General features: G+C 35.5%; 2 protein-coding genes across 3 annotated transcripts in view; one reads left to right on the top strand and one right to left on the bottom strand.

The window, feature by feature from the left end:
* MOSPD2 (motile sperm domain containing 2) overlaps positions 1–18,704 on the bottom strand; it is a 46,107-nt gene extending 27,403 nt beyond the window's left edge. The window contains exons 1-3 of one of the 2 annotated variants that reach the window (XM_020284933.2): positions 18,593–18,704; positions 18,370–18,439; positions 974–1,129 (exon numbers count right to left, since the gene is read on the bottom strand). In XM_020284933.2, coding sequence (XP_020140522.1) covers positions 974–1,129; positions 18,370–18,439; positions 18,593–18,601 — 235 coding nt within the window. In that variant the 5' untranslated portion in view covers positions 18,602–18,704. The remainder of the gene's footprint in view (positions 1–973; positions 1,130–18,369; positions 18,440–18,592) is intronic. The other variant, XM_012784783.3, reaches the window with a different exon arrangement.
* A 286-nt stretch (positions 18,705–18,990) lies between these two features.
* Positions 18,991–24,748, top strand: part of FANCB (FA complementation group B) — a 30,686-nt gene continuing 24,928 nt past the window's right edge. Inside the window, exon 1 of the mRNA XM_012784785.3 lies at positions 18,991–19,145. The gene's annotated coding sequence lies outside the window, so the exon portion shown is untranslated. The remainder of the gene's footprint in view (positions 19,146–24,748) is intronic.

Genomic DNA, 24,748 nt, shown 5'->3' with positions numbered 1-24,748 from the left:
CTGCCTGTAAAGTAAAACAAGCTTTCAGTGCTTTAAAGCTTTCCTCATCACACAAGAGCAAAATGGATTCCTCGTCAATGCACAGCTATTGTGCATTACATAAACTATTGTGCAGACTGTGAGTGCCGGCAGTGGGCAAGGTTTTGCAGCTGGTGAGCGCCGTACCAAAGTGGTTAAGACCAATCTGTGCAACATAGCAAGGCCCCGTCTCTACAAAAAATAGAAAAATTAGCTGAGCATGGTAGCGTGTGCCTGTAGTCCCAGCTACTCAGGAGGCTGAGGCAGGAGGATCTCTTGAGTCCAGGAGTTTGAGGTTGCAGTGAGCTATCATGATGCCACTGCTCTCTATCCTGGACAACAGAGTAAGACCCTGTCTCAAAACAAAACAAAACAAAACAAAACAAAACACTAAAAAACAAAAACTCCCCTTAAGATGTACAACTCCCATTTTTGAGAAAAATCTCAATCTAGTGGTATACCTAGAAATTAAGACGTTAAGAGAAAACTGCCACAGCTTCCTTGGGGATAACAAGAGACTTTTTTGAGATTTCCGTTTATTTAGCAATTCTATATGGAGTACCTATTAGCACAAAGAACTCTGGGAATACAGAAAGACATAGACTTGTTATTGAGAAAAACAGTATCTCCTTATCTAGAGGCCTGGTAGTGAAGTTGCTGTCTTGCTATTGTTTAATGGTACTGAACTAAAAACAGATCAGGAGTCTCTGCTGTGAGTAAAGAACACGAGTGTGATTGCTGCTCCCTAGAGATCTGATTTCCTTATGAATGATCCTAGTTATAAGACTTATTCATGAGGTGTTCCTTTGAAAGTATTATTGGGTTGCTTAAATAATTATATTCTGGTGTTTATGACTGAGTGCCAAGAATATGTGCCAATGCATGATTAAATAAATGTAAAACAGTAACATTTGTGCAGGAGATATTACAGTCAAGGTTAAATTGAACAGCTTACCATTGACAGAAATTTCTTTTCTCCACTGAAAACTTTCATCAAGCATCTTCAGTGTTTCATCTACACTATCATGTCTCCAATGTAAGTAACTTTCAACCCAGTTATCATCTTGTTGTAGCCTTTCAACATCACGTGGATCATATTTATCTGACTTATCTAAGGAAAAAACAGTAATAAATATCCAAGTCAGATTAATTCTGCAGTGAAAAATAATCACTAATGCCAAAGGAGAAGAAAGACCTGAAAGCCAAAGTTCAGCTATCTGAGGATAGACACAGGGATGTAGTTCAGATGAAAATGCAATTTAAAGGATTGATGGAATTTCTAAGTGTGAGAATACGGTTACTTAAAGAAAGCAGGTTTATTTTAAGCCACTGTAGAGGTTAAAATAAGACCATAGTCAAATATTTGGCACAATCCTCTCTAAAACTATAAACCAACACCTGGAAAGAGCAATTATGCTATCTGAACTTGAAATTCTTAACCTAATCAACGAAGAATGAAGAAATTTTATATGTAAAGAAATAACTAAGTTATACTTAAGAAGACATTTGTTAGACAAGTATCATTTAAAAAGATGAACTAAATATAAAATATAAAACTGAACATGTATGCAGCATTAGGATATTTACTATTTTTGGACTCTGTAGCCAATATTTCCAATAATTTATTGGAATAATTATTTCCAATAACGATTTCTCATCTGCCTACATACATGCTATATTCATACTAACCCCTATGCCAGATATTCCTCCTTCCTTGCCATGCTCTCACCATTTTTTTTTTGTTTGCTCTCACCATTTTTATGTAACTGGACTCACCTTGTCTCTGTACATCCAAATACTACCATTCTTCAAGACTCCTTTCAAATGCTCCCTCTTCTATAATATTTTCCCTGAGCCCAAAAGTAATTCTTTCCCTCTTGTAAAATGGTATGGGACTTGAACTAAGCTTTTCTTATGGCACTTACCACTTTTTACCTTGAATTAGAATTACTGGCATGCACATCATATCTATTCCCAAATAGATAGTAAAGGCACAGAGTCTATACATCCTAAGCATCTTCCAAAGCAGATGACAGTACTACCAATGAAAAGGCCTTCATATATTTGTTGACGGAATCTATTCCTTCTCATTTTGTTTTTCCTCAGTTAACTGATCTTCCCAGGGGCCCAAGCAAAAAATTTCAGAAAATTCCCTGGCTCCTTCATTTCCTTTTCTTTTGCATCTAGTTAGTTGCCAAGTTTTATAGATTCTATCTCCTCTCCATTTGCACTGCCTTATTGTAGGCCCTTAGAGATAATAGCTAAAAGTCTAGGAAAATATAAAGTGCATTCAGAGAATTATCTTCTTTGATTCTCAATTTCCTTGTCTTTCAGCTGTTTTATATACTCACAGTGCTGTGTGAGAATCAGATGAAAAAGTATATGTGAAAGTACTTGGAAATTTAAAGTACTATAAAATATGAGGCCATAAATCATGCATTTGTAGAGTGTTACCTTGGATATGGCTTTTAATATCTAGGCTCTATTTTTCTAATCTATAAAATGAGTGGTTCTGTGGTAGGTAAACCTTGGAAATTATTGTTTAGTTCTGCTATTTGAAAATTCAGCAGTATTCAATGCATGATTTTTCTTTCAAATAAAAATAGTGGTTTATGAAAAAGGTGACTAATTCAGCTGGCAACTCAAACATACTTAGCATGCAGAAGTGTTTTATGCATACTTCCTAATTTTGTCACAGAGAACATTAAAAGGACATGCACTCAAGGGTCACTATTTAATAAAATTTACTGCTTTATCAGGGACTTTTGGAAATAAAATTGGCTTTTAAAAAAAAACAAACAAAACTGAGTATGCTGACAATGAAGACTATAATGCCTATTAGTCTTGATTCAAGCTGAGGAGCCAAGCAGTTTTACCCACCATTGCTTCTATGTAATCAGTGTAAATGTCAACACAGTGCAAAAGGCAAATGGTATCTTAGAATTATTATGAAAATAGTTTTGATCTCACAGGTTTCTGAAAGAGTCTTGGGGATCTTCTAGGGTCCCCGGGCTACACTCTGAAAACCAATTACTTAGACCAATATTTGGCAAGTGGTAAAAACTCAGTAAATATTAGCCATGTTAAGAAGAATAAAACATTGTTGTTGTTATCATTATCATTACCACTGTTAGATCCACCACTAGGGACACCATAAACAAAAGAGTACCCATTACTAGGAAATTTAAAGCCCACTGCTCTTTGATAGCTTTCACAGATGCAGATCTTTGAAATTAGAAATCTCCATTTATATTAAGTTGATTAATTATTGTTATTAATTGACATGTACTTACATATAAAATGCTGGTTGCTGGTCATTTACTCCTAGACAAATAGAAATGAAACCAGAGAGGGGAAAAGAAAAGAGAAGATTGGAGAGGGGGACCCATGTGGGGGTTGGTAGACAGAGGTAAGAGAAAAGCAGAGGAAGAAGAGGACAGAGGAAAAGGGTATAGAGGAGAGGAGGAAGGGAGGAGAGAGAGAGTGAATGAGACAAGGAGAGAAGAGAAAGACGAGGGAGGCAAAGACAGAATGGCAGAGAGAAACAGAATAAACTGAGCATTCAGGGTAAGGAAAACATGGCCTGGGACCACAAGACCAATGACAATAATTAACTCTTCTTATGACAACACAATTTGCTGCTTTCAAACCCAGCCCTCAGACAACTGAGTCCTCAAGTGATTGGGAGTTTTCAGAAAACCAGTCCTTTGGCAAGTCCAGAAATGCTATGGTTTGAATGTGTCCCCTTCGAAATTCAGGTGTTGCCAATGTGATAGTATTAAGAGGTGGGGTCTTGAAGAGGTGATTATGCCATGAGGGCTCCTCCCTAGTTAATATGACTGCTTTCTGCCATGTGAGGACACAGCAGAAAGCCCTTCCCAGCCTCCAGATGTGAAAGAAAATGAATGTCTGTTATTTATAAGTTACCCAGTCTCAGGAATTTTGAGACAAGATGTTAACTTAGGAAGAAGTTAAAAATGTACATTCAAAAAGTATCTGAAGATACAAAAACGCATGTGTGTGCACATACATACACCTAGGACAACATTTTGAAAGACTTTACCTATCAATGACTAAAGTGTACAGATGAGGATGAGAAGGGTTTAGTTTTATCAAAGATACGTATATATATATATATATATATATATATATATATGTATACCTTCTCATAATACCTTGTCCTGATTACTTTCATCCTTTCATCTTGCAGACCACTGAAAACGATCACAAACCAATATTAATCCCACGTGGTGGACTTTTAAGCCTCACCTCTGCATTTCTTCAAAATAGCTCATTTTAGCCACTCCTTTGTTAAGAAACCTTAATGAACTATTAGCACACCTATGGTTCACTGGCCCTTTCTACTATTTATTTGTTGTTATATGAATTTTGCTCTATAAATTGGTCTCATATTTATACAAGTGTATCATCACGAAATACATTGTAAAGTCCATAATTTGGCAGAGAAAGAACAAAAGATACATGACAATGGTGATTCACCTCTAGGAACAGACAGTATTAAATGTTCCAGGGTAACTATGATTTCTCTGTCTCGGCTTTTCATCTCTCTCCATATACATGCTCACTTGCTTGTTCTCTCTCTCTCACACATGCATGCACATACACACTTAAAAAAACTGTGTGTTGCAAGATAAAGAGACTATATAGTTCTTACTTGTAAAACAGGAAATTCCATTATTAACTTTTCTTTTTCTTTCTTGTACTTCTTGGCTAGTGACATTATCAACAGGTCAGAAACTTGTTTTAAGGCTAACAAATGTGAAAAAATTTCTGGCCATATTCAAGATACAGGGTAGAGTAATAGAATCAGAAGATCCATGCTGCTATGTTCAACGGGAATGAGCAAGTCACCCTGGGTCTTATTTTCTTCTCCGTAAAATGGAGGTAAGGTCTGCTTACCCATAGTCTTAGGAAGACCAAGAACACTAAAAATTTCATAGTACACAAAATGCATTTCTATTAACATAAAGTAGAATGTTAACCATGAAAAGAATACTAAATTCTAATGTACCAAATAGTTAACCAGTTGAGAGAATCTTGAAAATACATTGTAGTTATTATAAAATGTGCCTAGATTTCAAATAAAGGTTGAAAAAAGACAAAAGTATTCTAATAATGAAAACTGGACAACAGTTATTAACTGGACATCAAAAGCAGCAAACATACAACTCTAGATTATTATAGTAGTCTAAAACATTTTAGGATCTCTTATTTCTCCGTAACTCTGAGCATGAGTCCACTAAAAATCCTGATAGGCCCTTGGGAGAGCATTGTTATCGGATGGACTGTTTCTATTGACTGCACTGTGTAAATGCCAACATTGGGCCAAAATAACAGTATCCTCTCAAGTGCATCCTCTGCTAGTTGGCTACAACCTACTCTGGATTGCTACTTACTTGTGAAACTATCTGGTAAGAATGAGAGACAGATGATTTTTTTATGATGGGTTTAAGCCACTGGCCTATAGTGGTGATTTTCAAACTTCAGCATGTATCAGAATCACCAGAAGGGCTTATTAAAACAAGGCTTACTGGGCCTCACTCCAAGAGTGTCTAATTCAGATTGGGATCCGAGAATCAGCATTTGTAACCAGTTCCTATACGATGCTGATGCTGCTGAGTCCAAGGACCACACTTTGAGAACAAACTGGTCTACTGCAGGGGTTGGCAAACTTTTTCTGTATAGGTAAATATATAAATATCTTAAGACTTGGAGGGCTACAAACATCCTCTGCTGATGATTCTTTTTTTTTGTGTGTATGTGTTTAACGACCCTTTAAAAATACAAAAAATATCCTCAGCTTGAGGGCCATACAAAAACAAGACTTTGCTGATCTCTGGTCTACTGGAGAGAGGGGAGGTGCTTTTTGTTTCAGGTACTAACCTTCAAGAGCTCCATTACTCCTAAAAAAACAAAGCTAAACTTTCAATGGTGTTTTTCAGGCCCTCATTAGTTACCAGCCAGTTATCCAGGCTTAGATGTAATGGACCATGGTCTATTCCTGCGTATTATGGACTCTGCCTCAAGGCCTCATCATGGGGGCACTATCTGGAATCTTTCACTTGGTTTCTCTTCGTCAAATGGGAGAATGAGAGGCCAGTTTCACTAAAACCAATAGTGTTCTTGAGCAATAATCAGTCATTTTGAGGGAAGAGCTCCTCAAATCACACCTTTAACAGCAAGACCCTTGTGAGGCATGGGTAAGGCCTGAGGGCAGTGGGACTGAAGCTGTTTCCTCAGCTAAGCTCCATGAGGTCAGGGACTTTGGACCTCTCCCCTAATGCTTGACACACAGTAGGTGTACACTAAATCTTTACTACTGAATAATTAGCCATGTACAGGTCTATTCCCCAGTATACGTTGCATTCTTTGAGGACCCAGAACTTCAGTAATAGATTGTCTTTTTCTTTCTCCTTTAAAAAGCTAAAAATTTATAGAACAGAAAAATAATGTTGACAACTACTTATGATGTAGCTGTGACCCAGAATTAACACATATTAATTTAATGGCTTTAGATTTTTTTTAAAATAAAGAACTAGAACGTCACTGATCAAGTTAAAGTTTCCCTTGATCTTCTCATAAAAGCCTTACATTTCTTTTGCTAGATAATTAGACAGTTTAGAGATCTTTGTGTTGCTATCATAAGGCTATGACAAGATTGACAAACCTTATACCTTGTATTTTCCTTGTCATATTGATAACTAAGTTATATAATATAGAATTATAGAAATAATAGTAGCAATCACTGCCTTTTTCCTAACTTAATGGTAATTATTCTTAAGTTTCACAATTAAACATGATATTTGTAGAAGATACATTTAGCTTTAAGTATTTTGGAATTTCATTGTGATATCTTCTTTAACCCATGAGTTATTTACCAGAAGTAAGAATTATACATATTATTGAGAAGTTCTTAATCCATGGGTTATTTAGAGGTGTGTTATTTAGTTTCCTAACATTTGATGTTTTAAAGTATTTGTTATTGTGACTTCTAATAAAGTTGCTTAATGGTGTGAGAACATGGTCTGTATGATCTAGCTTCTCTGGAATTTTCTGAGACTTCCTTTTTGACTTATTATGTGATGAATGTTTGCAAAAGTTCCAAAAGTACAAATATATATTCAAAAAGTATATATTCTGTATTAGTTGTGTATGAGAGTCTGTACACTCATACATACACAAACATATATCTATGTATCAAATTTGCTCATTGTGGTGTTAAAATCTTCTAAAATCTTTAAGGATTTCTAGTCTGCTTGTTCTGCATATTTCTGAAAGCTTTGTTAAAATCATTCAACATGTCTGTGGACTTCTTGAAGTTTCCCTTGTAATTCTAGGTGCTTTTGCTATAAGTATTTTAAAGTTACACTGTTAGGTAGTTTTTTGTGGTAAGTTCCTAATTGTTATACCTTTTTAGGGTTTCTTTTATCACTAATAGTATCCTTTTTATATGTGTGAATGTTTTTCACCTTAAATAATATTTTGTCTGATGAAAGTACTGCCTAATGAGGTAAAATTGGGGGAAAAAAGACAGAAAACAAAAAAGAAAAAAATTTTTTAAAAAAGGAAAGTACTAGGAAAAAAGGACAAATAGCAAATTTTGATGATTTAAATTTATCTCTGCTATTGCTTCATTATCTACACCTTTTTATTATTTTAGAATGCTGTTGTAATGTTTACAGTATACATTTTCAGCTAAACACAGTATAATTACAAAAATATTATACCATATCCCTTAGTGGATAAGAACTTTAAAGCAGTATACTTTCATTTTCCCTCTCCCATTCTTTGTGATATTTTCGTCATATATTTTACACCCTTGTATCTTTTAAATATCACAATACATTGTTATTTTTGTAGTTTGCAATAAAATTATCTTTTAAGGCAATTAAAGTGATATTGTTCCATAAAAAAAAAAAAAAAAAAAAAAAAAAAAAGGAAAGTACTGCCAACACAGGATTACTTTTGGTTAATACTGGTTTTGTATACCTTTTTCCATTTATTTTTCAACCCTTCTACATTAATTTATTTTAGATTAGTCTCCTGTAGGCCATACATAATTAAGATTTTTAAAATCTAATCTGACACTTAATATGTATAAATCTATTTATATTTGTAGTGACTACTAATAAAGTTCAGATTATTTCTGCGGTCATCCTGTGTTTTCTAGTTACCATGCTTTTTTCCTCCTTTCCTGCTTCTTGCTGGAGAGATGACTTTTTTTTCACTCCTCTTTTCATTCCTCCACTGGTTTTGAAATTAAGCATTTTATTTCTATCTCTCAATGGTTACCCTTATTTTAAATACACTGAAAACAACAAAATCCAAAGTTAACACCTCTATCCCCATTTTGAACAAGTCCTTGTATTGTTTTACTTCCAATTTCCCCTACTCCTTTTATTGTTTTAAACTTTCTCCCTTACTATCAACATTTAGATTTTTTCTTTACTAATTTGCTTATTCATTTCTTTGCTTTTCATTGCTGCTTGTATCCCTCTGCTTCCTCTGTGTTCTATTTACTTATTAGTGAAGTAGTCTGGTAGTTAGTTTTTTTTTTTTTAATCAGCAATGATCAATCTTTGCTTGCCTAAAACCTTTTTTTGAAAAAAAACCCTTCATTTCAAAAAAATGGTAAGTTATGTCAAACAGCCCCTTCAGAAAATTATTTTACTGCTTCCTGGCATTACTGTTACTGATAAAAAATCAAGTATCAGTCTGATTTTTTCCTTTATGGACAATCTGTCATTTCTCTCGGGCAGTCAGATTTTCTCTTTGCTGTTGGTGTTTTTGGATTTACTATGATACACCTTGAGATTAATTTCTTTATGATGCTCAGATTCCATTATACTTCTTTAATCTGAGGATTTGATATATTTTATTAACTCTGAATAGCTATCAACTATTATCTCTTCTAATAGCACTGTCTTTTTTCCCTTCTGGAAGTTCTATTGGATGTATATGGGGTTTCTCATGACTCTTCTTTTTCTTATACATTTTTATGTATTTTTTTTCCTTCAATGATTGGGTATAGAGTAAATACCTGTATAAAAACTTTAAAATTGTTTATGAATGTCTGTGTCAGTTGTGAATATATAGCAGTATGATGGGTAAAGAAAAGCTTCTGTTAAATCATGGCTCAACTAGTAAGAACAAAGTAATATCAAAAATGTTCTACATATATATAGGCCAAATCTCTATAGCCAAAAGAAAATCGGTTTAAAATAGTTTTGATTGAAATGTAGTATTTTGTTCTCTCATTTCATGTGAAATGCTGCAGAAGGAAGAAATCCTTTAGGAATTTCTGTGAACTCTACTCAATCTCCTTGAGATCTTATGAGATTAAGTTTTCAGTAATGAAACACTCTTCTATCAAAAGCCACAGATTTGGTAAACAGATCACTCTTCTGTGCAAGCTTTTCAAATGATGACTAAAAACAAATTGACATTTTAGAAATGCTAGTATTCTAGTGACACTCTTTAAAGTTGCACATCTCACTAAAAATTCAGAATGAGGGTATATAAAGAAGCGGTATCAACAACTTAAAGAGATGAGTCAGAAAAAAAATAATATCTGCCAGGCACCACTAATAAGGATTCAAAAATAATCAGGTCTACCAATTCTCTATACCAACAGAAATTTACCACTCAAGTCACCACAAGAAGTTACAATCTAATATTCTCCACACTGGAGTCTTGAAAGTTTTAGATATGTAATAAGGACAAAAACTGATGAACTCTTTTTAAAAAGTCAAATAAAAATTGTATATGTTTATGGTGTGCAACATGATGTTTTGACGTATGTATCCACTGTGGAAAGGCTAAATTAAGCTAAATAACATATGCATTATCTCACATGCTTATCATTTTTTTGTGGTGATTAACAGTTAAAATCTACTCTCGTAGCAATTTTCAAGTACACAATACATTGTTATTAACTATAGTCACCATGTTGTATGATAGATCTCTTAACTTATCCCTTTATGTGGCTGAAATTTTTTGTCCTTTGAGCAATATCTCCTTAATCTCCCCTATCCCCTGGTAACTATCATTCTACTCTCTACTTCTGTAAGTTCAACTTTTTTAGATTCTACATTAAAGTGAGATCATACAGTATTTGTCTTTCTGTTTCTGGCTTATTTCACTTAACATAATGTCCTCCAGGTTCATCCAAATTGTCACAAACGATAGGATTTCCTTCTTTCTAAAGGCTGAATAGTATTCCATTGTGTATACATACTAGATTTCCTTTATCCATTCATGTGATAAACTCAAGATCTTTTCTTCTTCATTCTGATCATGGCAACTTTAAAAAGGTTGACCTTGAGAATGTTAAAGATGGAGCAGAATTTAAGAAAATATAAGTGTCTATCTTTCTATCTTTTAAAGGCTTTCTCGCTTGGGGATAATAATAACTCACTATTTATGAAGGATAATCTGTGATCACCTACCATATGCTAGCCCAAAAGAGATCTAAGTATTACAGATGCAAAGATAAGTGAAGCCTGAGCTGTTACCTTGGGTGGTTCCTAATCTAGACACATTTGCAAACTATCCAATGGTATAGTTACATTTTAAATGTTATTTTCCTCCCACCCTTCCTTTCTAGAGAGGGTAACCAATAAGGACCATCCCTGTTATATGTTCCTTTTACCTTACAGTGGTTCCTTCCATTCACTACTGATCCTCTTATCCTTGAAATTCTCCTTTTTTTGTTGTCTGTGATACTAAAATTTCCTAATTCTCCTACTTCTCTAACTACTTTGTCTTCTTTGGCCTAATAAAATGAAGGCATTCTTCAAAGTTAATTGCTTAATTTAAAAAAAAAGGACAAAATAAAGACATTTTCGAAACTAAGAAAGTTTAGCACCAACACCCCCCACTAGGGGAAATCTAAAGGTTATACTTTAGATGAAACTATGATTCCAGATACAGGCTCTGAAACTCTAGAAAAAATGGTCAATCACAATATTAGTAAAGATGCGGTAAGTAATCAAACACTGATATATAAAACAATAATGATAAATTGGCAGGGGGTGTGATTTTTTGGAATCAGGTTAGAGCTAAACAATGAACATATCTTCCAGGGAATAGAAAAGAGGAACTATTCCTAAACTTATGAAGCCTACATAATCCTGATGTCAATCCTGTACAAGAAAAATACAAGAAAGGGAAATTACAGGCCAATTCAACAATACAGAAGCAAAATTCTTAAACTATTAAACGGAATTTAGCATTTAAAAAACCTTATCAACATAATCTACCATATTAATACATTAAAGGGAAAAAAACCAATGACAATTTCAACAGATACAATAAATGTGTGCAACAGATTAAGAAACTGAATTTAGTGAAATTAAACTATCAATCGTGATGAGAACAACACAAAACAAACAAAACATTTCAAACTAGCAAACCAGGAAAAGAAGAAAACTTCATTTTGATAAAGGATATCTACAAAGATCATACTTAGAGGTGACATGTTTGGAGCTATCTTTCTATGATCAGGGATAAGGCAAGTAGTCTTTTATCACTGCTGCTATTCAACAGTGTTCTAAAAGTTTTAGCTAATGTAGTAAAGGGAAAGCATTGAAAGATTTAAGAATTGGCAAGTGAAAAAGAAAAGTCAGTATTTCAAGGTGATGTTATTATCTACATAGAAATCCCTGATAAATTATCAGAATTAATAATAAGGCTTCTGAATTCACTATCAGTATTAAAAAACAAATGTATTTTCCATAAACCAGCAACCATCATTTAGAAAATAGATTTTAAGACATACCATTTAAATAACTATAAGAGTAAAACATGTATAGTACCTGGGAAGAAATATAACAAAAGATGGGTTAACTGTTAGAGAAAAAATTATAAATCTTCCAATAAGGAAGACTTTAGCACATAGATATATACACCAGGTTCTTGGATAAGAAGACTCAATCACAATGATGTCAACTGTCTTGACCTTCTGATTTAACATAAACTCACTCAAAATCCCAACAAAAGTTTTTTGTTTTTTTGCAGAAATACAATAAGCTGATTCTAAAATTGATATGGAAGAATTAAGGGCCAAGAAGAGCCTAAAGAAGTGATTTTCAGGGTGTGTGGTGGCTCACGCCTGTAATCCTAGCACTATGGGAGGCCGAGACAGTGGATCGCTCAAGGTCAGGAGTTTGACATCAGCCTGAGCAAGAATGAGACCCCAGCTGTACTAAAAATAGAAAGAAATTAATTGGCCAACTAAAAATATATAGAAAAAATTAGCTGAGCATGGTGGTGCATGCCTGTAGTCCTACTTACTCAGGAGGCTGAGGAAGAAGGATTGCTTGAGCCCAGGAGTTTGAAGCTGCTGTGAGCTAGGCTGACGTCATGGCACTCTAGCTGGGGCAACAGAGTGAGACTTTGTCTCAAAAAAAAAAAAAGTGATTTTTCACAGAAGCAGAAGCCAAATGGCCCATAAAGACATGAAAAAAATGCTCAATCTCACTGGTATTCAAAGAAATTAAAACCACCACAATGAGATGTCCCAACACCCTCATCAGATAGACAAAAATTTAAAAGAAATTACAGTGCCAAATTTTAGAATGTGGAAAAACAAGGGCACTCAAATACTGCTGGTTAAAATGAAAACTGATATAATCACTCTGAGAAACTGCTTGGTTTGGGTATAGTTTGTATCCACCAAGTCTCATACTGAAATTTGATCCCCAAAGTTGGAGGTGGGGGTGGATCCCTCAGGAAAGAAAGGCTCTGTGCAGTTCTTGTGGGAGTGAGGGAGTTCTCACTCTTAGTTCCCATGAGACCTAGTTGTTGAAAAGAGCCTGGCACCACCTCCTCTCTCCTTTCCTTCCTCTCACTGTGTAAATGCCTGCTCTCCTTCACCTTCTGCCAGCAGTGGAAGCTTCCTGAGGCCTCATTGGAAGCAGATACTGGCACCATGCTTCTTGTATAGCCTGTAGAACCATGAGCCAAATAAACCTCTTTTCTTTATAAATTACCCATCCTAAGATATTCTTTTATAACAACACAAAGACAGAAACAGTTCGGCAATACCTACTAAAGCTGAACAATGTGCTTATTGCACAATTTGCCCATTTCACTGTTGGGCGCAAACATTAGAGCAGCAGTTTTCAAACTTTTTGGTCTCAGGACCCCTTTTACACTCTTAAAAATAATTGAGGACCACCCAAAAGTTTTTTTGTTTGTTTGTTTATATGGGTTATATTTGTTGGCAGTTACTGTGTTAGGTATAAAAATTAAGAAAAAATTTAAACATGAGAACACACAAGCACATATTCTAAAAGCCATCAGAGCAATGACATCACATATCATGTAGCAACTGGAAAATGTTGCTGTATGCTTGTGAGAGAATGATGGTAAAAAAGAAACATGATATTTTAGTGTTTTATAAAAATTGTTTTGCCTTCCCAAACTCCTTGATATGGATGGTCTCAAGGACCCTATTTCCTGGACCAACTCTGAGAACTACTGCCCTAGAGAAATTCTTGCATGTGTGTGCCAGACATGTAAAATGTTCATAGCAGTATAGTACATGATACATAAACCTAAAAACCCCAAATTCATCAATTTGTTTATTCATTCTATGAACTACTATATAGTTATATTTGATGATATGAACAAATCTTGAGCAACAGAATTAAATCATGAAAAAATATATTCAGCTTTTATATAAAGTTCAAAAAGAGACAAAATCTAATAAAGTATTGGCGAGGAATACAGCACAGGTGGTAAAACTAATTAAAAGTAAGTGAATGAGTAAGACAAAATGCAGGAAAAGTAACTGTCTCCTGAATGACAGGGCTGAGGGTACTCAGGAAGGCTTCTAAGGTACTGGGTGGTTCTAGTTCTTCTGCTGAGTCGTGAGTCCATGGGTGTTTATTTTGTTCATGTTTTATATATTCTATACATAAACAAAATTTCAAAATTAATAACAAAACAAAACAAAAATTAAAAGACTAAAAAAAGTCACTGAGAGAAAATTAATTTAATAATAGAAGAAACCACAAAGGAATATGTAATTTTGAATATATTCAAACACTGAAAAAAAAAGTTAAAATGACATAAACAAGAAAAGCCCATACCAATGGAAAAAATATATAAACTACAAATGGAAGTAAACATATGAAAAGCAGTTTATCATTATTAGCAATCAAATGCAAACTAAAACAAAGAACCATCAATGAAGAAATAATGACACTAAATATGGGTAAAGGTGCGGTGAGACTAACACTCTCCTTTAGGCTAGCAGGAATGAGTATTGGTGCAACTGCTAGGGAAGAAGTTTAGCACATATTGTCTCGAATGTCTGAAAAATATTCTTGAAAACAATAATTTCATTTCTAAACATGAATCTTAAGGAAATTACCTGAACTACCGCACGAAAAATTGTATTAACAGACAACTGGAAAGAATTTAAGTGTCCAAAAAGGGACTATCTAAGATAAAAGAAGAAAACTACTTTTTATTTATAGAACTGAACATTAAATGGTAATATACAATGTTGCTTACCTCATAAATATGGGAAAATTAGATGATGTCAATAAAATTGTAATACACAAAATTATAGACAGAGTGGTCTTTTAAATTTGCTTTCCTATATGTATAAGAAAAAAAACAGGAAAAATGTGTCCACTATTAGTAGACGTATCTCTGGATGGTGAGCTTACGGGGATTTCTTCAGACGTTTTTGGTATGAACAAAATTCATTTAAATGAATTCATATAATTATAAAGCCAGACAACAAACCTAAAATAACATACCCCACAAACCTCTCAAGGGCTTTGGTGTTCAAGGCTCTCTACTTTATATTCCCAGTTTTTACCCACATGTGCCTACCCCACTCAGGGTTTAAGATAGTGGACTTCCTAATGCCTCCCCAACACGTCCCAAACCTTCTCACCTCAGTGCCTTAGCTCAGACTATTTGATCTATCTTGACCATCTTTCTCTATCTGACCGAGTTCTACCATCTTCTAAAGTTCACAAGAAACACCACCATTCCTATGAAGTTTTTTACCATTACCCCAACTAGATGTTCTTTCTCTTTGTCTTTGACTCTTACAGACAATATTTTAGCATTATTACTTTTAATAAAATTTGCCTTAATTTTAATAGTTATCTCGGTTTAATGCCTCCATTACATTGTAGTACTTTGGGAAGGGGCTCTATCCTTTAGCTCTTTCTTGAATACCGACACACTACTCCCAGAATTAAGCAGATAATGAGTACTAGAAGAACTGAATAAAGTACTGTCACAAGAGATTAGTCTCTTCTCTTGGGTGTAAGAAAGAGGAAGAAAGAATGGGAAATGTTTCTCATTTGAGGCTCAGCGTGGAATTTCTCACAGAAACAATGAGAAAAAAAAGTACCATAATTATGGACTTTTATTCTTTTTGCTAGCTAAAAAATCTATCCATAATTGGTAACTTAATTTCTACAGACACAATAATGTGCTTGGAATTGCCAAGAACTCACCCCCAAAAGCATTTTTGAAGTACAGTTAGTGCTTGAAATGATATACTTGAAGATAATAAATATTTTCCTTTAGGAAAAACATCAGGTTTGCTTAAGTCTGCCTTAAGCCTCTTCTGAAATGGAATATTGCTAATGAAAATAGAAAGGGTAAAAGACAAAGAAAGGAAACTGGATGTTCTAAACAACTGAGTTAATATCTAAAAGCAAACTCAAAAGGGAGAACACAGGCAAATTATAAAAGCCTTCTTACCACTTTCCAAATCTACCTTTATCTGATGCTATATTTCAGGAAACAACTGAAACTTTAAGGTGAGAAAGTCTTTAACGGTTTCTATTTTCCTTTCCCATGCAAGTTCTTAAATGAATATTTACAACTGCTGTGCAGATAACCCACACACATACCCAAGTGTGTATAACTAAAAACAAAACCCTTCCTATACTTAGCACCATATAGTGCATTTCTTTGAAATAATGCCTGTCGTTATGAGACATATTCTGAGGGCTGCTCTTTGCCAGATTTTGGTGGGGGCGGGTAGTCAGTTAGGACAGTTCTTAATACAGAATTGGACTAATCTTCCTATGTATATATTTAAGTATTGCTATATTCATTCAATTAGTGTGTACTGAGAACTGGGCTAGGTATACAGAGGTAAGACACACAAGACCTCTATGGTCAATGTCTACAGGTTGCTACAGATCCCATGTCCATACTACTGGAGGAAATGAACAATAAACAGACAAGATGATTACAGATTACAAGAAGAGCTGTAAAGGAGAGAAAAGAAACAAGACAGGGAGGCTATTTAATAAGCAGTGGGGGCCTCTCAGATACACTTAAACCTTGAACAGAAAAAAAAAAAATGGACCAAGCCATGCATATTACCTAGGAAAAAGCTTTCCAGGCAGAAAGTAGAATGGTCCAAGATGGAAAGACTCATTCTGTTTGAGGAATGCAAGCAAGGTAGTGTGGCTAGTCATGTTTTACAAACTGTGAATCATGTTTTAATTATGTCAATTTTGTGGGTTACTGTATTTTTAAAAAGAAAATAGAAAAAACATAAGTCACATGTTTTCAGAACAAGTATTCTTTAAAGAACTTTTGCTTCAGCTATGTGAGTGTGCATATGTGTACTGGGATGGAACGTATAATATGTTTTTTTTACTTTGGGCAGCGGTCAAATCTATACTAAGGAAGGAGAGTTGTAATAGATGAGGATGGAGGGGTAGGCAAGAGCCAGATCACATATGGCCTTGCATTATAGGCCCCCCCCAAAATTGGGATTTTATTCTAAGTGCAGTGGGAAGGCACTGAAGGGTTTTAAGCTGGGGAGTGACCTGATCTAATTAGACATCACGGTGTTCCTAAAAGATTACTATAGTGAAATTTGGAAGATATGAGCACCAGCCCTGGCCTAGCCACTAATACCAGGGATTTTGAGCAAATCACTTAATCTCTCTAGATCTCACTTTACTCATTTTAAAAATGAGAAGGCTGAACCAAGATCTTGTCTATTGCTAAATTTCTGCCTATATTCTGCTTCCTCCCTGGGGTATAAATAAATGACGATTGGGGAGTTACTAGCTCACTAGGTCTAATTCTGAGCTACTTCTTAAAATATTATAAACCATGTAATGATAACAGTTACATTTCTACAGAAAGCAATTTTAGAATTATCTCTTTACTGGAACCAGCTGCGATACATTATTAGAAATGAGATCTCTGGAATTGTCAAAGTGAATCAAGTGCTTTTGCAACTCTCTGGTGCAAAGTTAAGGGTGTGAAGAAAATTGGCAAGGAGTAATGAAAAGATTTACTGATCAGGTTATTTGGAACAGATTTCCTTATTCTAGGTCATCAACTGGATGTATAATCTGGGACAGTTTAAAGTTGCAAGGAACCTCTGCGGAGCACTAAAATCAAGATGTGGAAGCTTAACTCCTTTCACATCAACCAAAATGACAATGGAGGCAAAATATTCGTTGAGAGCCTACTATGTTAAGCCCATGCTAGACAGTTTGACATATACTTTCTCATTTAATCTTCCCAATCTTATTATTTGCATTCACAGATATGGCAACAGGGGCTCAGAATAGACAAGTAAGCTATTTAATGGCAATGCCAAGATTAGAATGAGTCTTAAGGTAGGCAACGTATAGATCTTTATTTAATCCCATATTTATAATATATTATCCTATATGTTTTAAAAAAATACTGTATAAGTATTAAATCATTAGTTGAGAACCTAATAACTCATGTACCTGTGATATCTGGGACACTGAATATTTGACCAATAAACCAATTCTGTACTTATTAGGTACTTTGCAAGATAGTGTGAAATGAAAAGATAATTTGTTCCAGCACTGGAGGGCCTACTCTGTAGGGAGCATGCTGGGTTGTATGAGTTTGAACCAAGCAAAAACATCCAAAGAATTTGAACACCCAGTCAAGTTCTTATCAATAGTATTATGGCAGTTTCCAGGTTCATTTTCTCAAGTGTTGCTGGTGAAAGGCCATCAGAGGAATCGTGGACTGGACACTGTCACCTATGTCGTGGGCCTAATAAGTGTCCTGCAAGTTCCATAAATGAGAGGAGATGCTAGAAACTCAATGACTTCCAACTTACATTAACCCTTTAAAGGAAGCACGGATGTACTATCTGCCCAGTTGGAACAGCGTACACTGCTTGTTATGGAATCGAAAACCTTTGAAACGTTCAGAACATCATTTTCGTGAGAGCCGAAAGGGTTCCTAACACCTCCTACAGAAACACTCATAAACACCCCAACAAAGTTGAGGATGCTTACTGCATACCTTCCTTAACCCCGAGAACGCGGTACCCACCTGTTATACACTCAGCTTCGAACCTCCGACGGGTCTCAGAGATGAGCTTGGCTTTATTCTGGGCGTGATTCTAGATGGGAGACACGATGGGACCTTAAATACTACTCTCACCACCCGGCATACCCCTCAGCCCAGCCCACTTGCACCTGGGCGCGCGGCCCCCGGGCCTCATAGGCTGTTTCCGGGTCCTGAGGGGCTCGCGGCGGTGCAGTCGGCTCCTCACCTCGGCCATGGTCACGGTCGTGGATGTGATTGCAGCTGCCGTTGCCGTCGCCCCTTCCACAGTCGCCGCCCGAGTATCTCATCACCCGCTGGTCCCGCCCAGAGGTAGAAAGGGCGGGAGGAGGAGTCGGTCGCGTGACACCGGAAGGCGGACGGAAGTTCCACCGTACTGTCCAATCGGGTGCGGCCGCCTGGTTCTGGAGGCGGGATCAGGCCACCAGCCGGGATCCCATTCGTTTCTCGTTCTGGCATCACTGCCCGACATCCCCCGCACTGCGGTCCCGCCCCCGCCAGCCCAAGATCTCTGGCGCTTCCCCCGACGAGCTCCGCCCTAGAGATCTAGCTGGCTATTCGCTTTCACAACACACCTCGCGGCCCCGCCTCCTCAGCCTCCCCCGGCAAGCTTCTCCTTGCAGGCTCCGTATGCTCCGCCTCCTATGCGCTGGACGCACCTCCAGCCCGGACTTCCCAGGATGCAGCGCGCTGGCGGGAGGTTTGGAGCAGCTAGACTCTCTAGCCGCGTGCGGGGTTCGGGACGTGGCGGCTGTGCTGAGGTAAGCTTGGGCCGGTGAGTCTTCCCTTTCCGGGCCTTCGCGGAGAGGGCGGCGGGGCTGGATCTGCTCCCCTTGTCCCGGTATTGCGAGAGAGCGAGAAGGAAGTGGGCGTCCCGGGACCTGGTTCTGTCATTCTGTGGAATGATAATTGGATTTTAAGTGGTATATTGGTGGATTATTTCGCCTGAAACTTTCTTCATCCCTTCGCACTTGGAGTATGAGATGCTTAACAAGGAAAATATCTTTGAAATTTTTAAACTCAAATAGTTACATAAAATTAAACGACGAAAAGCTTCTTTCATTTTTTTTTAACTTTTATTTATTTATTTTTATTTTAGCGTATTATGGGGATACAAGTGTTAAGGTTACGTATATTGCCCATGCCCCCCTCCCCCCTCGAGTAAGAACTTAAAGCGTGTCCATGCCCCAAACTTTGCACATCGTAACTTCTTTCATTTTATTAACGAAGGTAGTTGTTTTCCAGACGGGGCGGCTTGCCACTCAGGGGACCTTTGGCAACGTCTTGACATTTTTGGTTCTCACAACTTGGGGAAGGGGATGCTTCTGGTTTTTAGTGGGTACAGACCAGGGACGCTGCCAAACATTCTGCAATGCACAAGACACCCTGTAATGGTTATCCAGCGCAAAATGCCACGAGTGCCAAAGTTGAGAAAGGTTTAGATTTATAAGGTACTGTTTGTGAGTTAAAACATTAACTGAAAGAAAATCGTTGTGCATACAATATTGCCTTTTTTAAAAGTTGAAAGATACTGAAAACTACAAAAAAGTTGTAAGAACAGTTCCCCTATTTCCATCATCCATACTCAGCCATGGATAACATGGCATTATAACATCTTTCCCCCTAGCCCGAGAATTTTTTTGTACGTTTTTTTTTGGGGGGGGAGGGGAGAGTAAAGTTATTTTATTAAATCATGCACATCACGTGTGTTAGTGCAAATAGTTTAATTTGTACTCCAGAAATTCTATTGTACTTTATATCTTTACAAAATAGATTTAAAACAATTATTTACTTTAAAATATCTAATTCTGAAGTTAAGCATTTCAGAACAATATTTGCAATAACCTATATACAAGAGGTACTAAGTACCACTGGCATATTTATGGGAAAAAATTGAACATATTTTTAAAAAATTGTTTGAATGCATCCTTAAAAAATATTTCGGATATCACTAAAGTCCCCCTCTGGCTCCACTCCTGTACCCTGATACCAACCCTCATGTCCAGAATCCAATCCTTTGGAATTTGGCGTGAAATCTTTACAGTTTTGCTTATTTTGGACCAGACTGCCTGAGTTTGAATCCTGGCATTGTCACTTCTTATCTAAGCCTTTGAGAAGATACTGAAACTCCCTGCCTCAGTTTCCCCATCTGTAAAATGGGATAATAATAGTGCCTATGGCATAAGGATGTCGTGAGGAATAAATGAGTTAATCCAAAGTGCTTAGAATAGTACCTGGCACTATTCCTTGAGGAAAAAAAACAGCACCTGGCACTGTTCCCTGAGAAAGTACTCAAGGAATGTAGCCATTGTAGGTAAACAGAAAATATATTAAGGCTGTTTTATGTGTTCTAATTTATATAAATAATAAAATGCAGTATATATTTGTCCGCAACTTTTTTATTCCTTTTATTTTTGAAATATAGCCATGATATACATAGATCTAATTAATTCCTTTTAATTATTGTGTGATATTCCATCTATATTTATTTCTTCCTCTATTGTCATTGGAGTTTTTACCTTTTTTAATATTGCAAATAACAGCATAGTGAACATTCTAGAGCAATGTCCTTGTGCAGGGGTATTTCTCTGAGTTTGTATCTAGAAATAAAATTGCTGGATGTATGCAATACAGTTTACTATCAAATTACCTTCCAAGTCTTCTCTTTTTTAAGTATTCATAATTATCTCCTAATTGTTCTGTTTCCAGTCTCATCGTGAGTACTGTCACCAGGATCTTTATAATTCAGAAGTACAATCCTGTGATTTCTGTTTTTGAAATCTTTCAGTGGTTTATCATTGCTTATAGGAGAAGTTTAGAAGCCCTTAGTATGACATAAAAACCTTCTTTAACTTAATCTTTCCTAATTCTCTAATTTAGTAGATCACTATTCCCCACATTTGCTGACATTTCAGGGATATTAGATAATGGTGGGAAAGGGGATATCAATTCTGTATAGGCCCCCCAAAATAACTTCTATTTACATAGGGAGAAAAAAGTTTTAACAGTGACCCTATTTTGTAGCTATGTTAATTTACTTAGGTTGACAATGTCATATATGTAGGAAAAAGAACATATATCAGTATTATGTTTATAAGATTATGTTCAGTGTTATTAGGTACAGTTTTTACTTGGGCACCTTAATTTACCTTTTTTCCAAGGATACTTTCTCTTGGTCACAATTGATAGGGTTTATTATAGAATTTGGGGGGGCTTCATCTATAGATATAATATTATAATAGTCTTCTAGGATCTTTGTGAACACCCTAATAATTTGTTTAAAGAGTTCTGAAATTTATAGAACCGAAATGAATTTATTAGCACTTAAAGGGAACACCATGTTTATTGTGGGGGGGCAGTAGAGTGGATGAGGATGGCGATTTACTATATGTTAGCATATGCCTATGTATTATCATTTTTCTAGTATACACACATCTGTTTTAATTTTATGTATAAAACAGATACAGTCAACTTTGATGTATGGTAATATAGAATAGGAAAAGCTCAAATTAATTATATATATATTTTGTAAATAATATGCTTCCAAATCTCTGTTTCCCCCCTCGCCAACCAGGCTGCGACAGGAGGTAAAACTTAACTGATTTGAGTTATCCGTTTTCTTCTGCAGCCGCTGTTGTAATAGTAGTAAGTCAAAAGTCAAATAGCCAATTGGCTAGAATAGTAAACCTGGTACCCTGATAATCAGGGTTTGATTAATCAGGGGTTGCTAATATTGAATTAAGAACTTCTAAATTGAACCTTAGTTTGATATGTTTCTATCCTTAAAAATAAAAATTGCCAAGAACTTTTAAGATAGATGTAGCAAGAATACTTAATATACTCTCTTAGCAATTATAGCTCAATAAAGCTGGAAAAAAGTTAAAATTAAATTCATTTTAGTAAGTTAGATCTAACTAATGAATAGCAAACATAGTAAAACCAAAAGAAATTAAAAAGAGATATTGCATTGGTATAAAATATAACAGGTATACACATATCTGTAAATTCAGTAAGCCTTGAAATTATAGAAAGTTTGAAGAAAAATATTTTCATAAATAATTTAATACATCAATAGCATCTATTTTTTCAACTCAAAAGGTGGTATGTTTAAAATATGTTGAAAGTGTGCATGTTTTTGCAATGATATTAAAAATCAAAAATAACTTTTAACTTAGTAGTCATTTATGTTTTTAGACCCATTTGAGTCTAAGTCCCTGAGAATAAGTTTGCTTTTTGCCAGGAGATGACATAAAAAGCAGGTTGGATTAGGATTATATAACAGTTTTGAATGCCATGCTAAACTTTATAGGAATGGTTTGCAACCTTTTTTTCTGTACTATTCATAGCAGTACATGGTATTTAGCATCTATCTGTCCAGGTAGTAACTTAAGGATTCTAGGTCTATTGAGAAGGGCAGGGGAATGCAAGTTTTTAAATTAGGAGATGGACAGTGACAGGATCAAGTATGTGGTTTAGAACAGTTAACTGAGGTAGCATAAATTGATATATTGGAGAGAAGAGAGATTAAAGGAAGACTAATTAAGAAGCTTTTACCTCTATCTGAGAGATGCAGTAGTGGCAACTGAAACTGAGAGTTGGAAGATAGAGGTTTCTAACTTAGAGAACTTGGTGACGACATTAAAAGAATGGAATGTAAGGGGCCTAATTTCTGACCATTTAACAATCAGATTCTCCTTAATACTATCACACATGGGTTATTGGTGTGAGCCAGAGCATTGTGCTGATTTAACATTAGTTGTGACATTTAATATTAAAATAAAATAATAAAATCCTTACAGAGGTTATTTTTGGTTGTTTTTAATATTCAAAAAAATCTGAAAAACTCTGAGTAGGTAGTAAAAAATAATGAGTTCTTAGATTTTTACCTCAGAGTGTATAATTTTAATACTTTTCCTTTCTGGAAATCTAGGAAAGTTGACATGTCTGTGGGAAATTTGAAATACATTATTATTCATACATTTTAATGTAATATAATTTATACATTTGTTTTCTTTAAAGTAAACATGAGTTTCATAAGTAAAAGCCACACCTCTGACTTACCTGCCTATCTTCTTTACTAATGAAGCTGAAACTACTTTGTGTTACCTATTATCCCAGACCTTTGCATTAATTGCCTAACAATAAACCAGTAAGCCAGTGACTTTTTTCTGTTATTTATTTATTTTTATTGATGCATTGTAATTGCACGTATTTATGATGTACAATTTTATGTTTTGATATATATGCTGTATAATGATTAAATTGTAATATTTAATGTAGCTGTTGCCTCTTGCATTTATCATTTCTTTGCGATGAGAACATTCTGAAACTTCTAGCTATTTTATATTATAATAAACTATACCTTACTGTTAACCATCCTCACCCTACTGTGCCAAGAACGCCAGAACTTATTCCTTCTATCTTATTATAACTTTGTACCCTTTGACCAACCTCTCCCTGTCCTTCCCTCCTGTCTTCTCTCCCCAATCTCTGATAACCACGGTTCCACTCTTTGCTTCTATGACACCACCTCTTTTTTTTTTTTTAAGGTTCTACATGAGTAAGATAGTATGGTATTCATCTTTCTGTCTGGCTTATTTCACTTAACACGATGTCCTCCAGGTCTGTCCATGTGTAGCAAATGATAGGGTTTCGTTCATTTCTATGGCTGAATAATATTCCATTGTGTATATGCACCACATTTTCTTTATCCATTTATTTGTTGTTGGACACTTGAGTTGATTCCATATCTGGGCTATTGTAAATAGTGCTGCAATAAACATAGGCATGCAGATATCTCTTCAATATATTGATTCCATTTCTTTTGGATATATACTAGCAATGAGATTGCTGGATCGTATGCTAGTTCCATTTTTGATTTTTTGAAGAACCTCCCTACTGTTTTCCATAATAGCTATATTAAGTTACAACCCCATCAAACATGTGTAAGGATTCCCTTTTCTCCACATCCTCCCCAACACTTGTTATCTTTTGTGTTTTTAATAATAGCCATTCTAACTGGAGTGAGCTGGTATTTCATTGTGGTTTTGATTTGAATTTTCCTAATGATTAGTGATATTGAGGTTTTTTCATATAGCTCTTGGTTATTTGTATGTCTTTTGAGAAATGTCTAAAGTTTTTCTGCCAATATTTTAATTGGGATATTTGCTTTTGCTGCTGAGTTATTTAAGTTCTTTATATGTTCTGGATATTAAGCTCTTGTCAGATGTATAGTTTGCAAACATTTTGTCCCATTTCTTAGGTCGTCATTGTCTCTTCATTCTTGTTAATTATTTCCTATGCTATGCAAAAGCTTTTCAGACTGGTGTAATCCTATTTGTCTATTTTTGCTTTTGTTGCCTAT

The sequence above is a fragment of the Microcebus murinus genome, chromosome X, assembly GCF_040939455.1.
Source record: "Microcebus murinus isolate Inina chromosome X, M.murinus_Inina_mat1.0, whole genome shotgun sequence".
Taxonomy (NCBI): Eukaryota; Metazoa; Chordata; class Mammalia; order Primates; family Cheirogaleidae; genus Microcebus; species Microcebus murinus.
The sequence above is the reverse complement of the archived record's forward strand: the minus strand, read 5'-3'. Positions and strand labels throughout refer to the sequence as shown.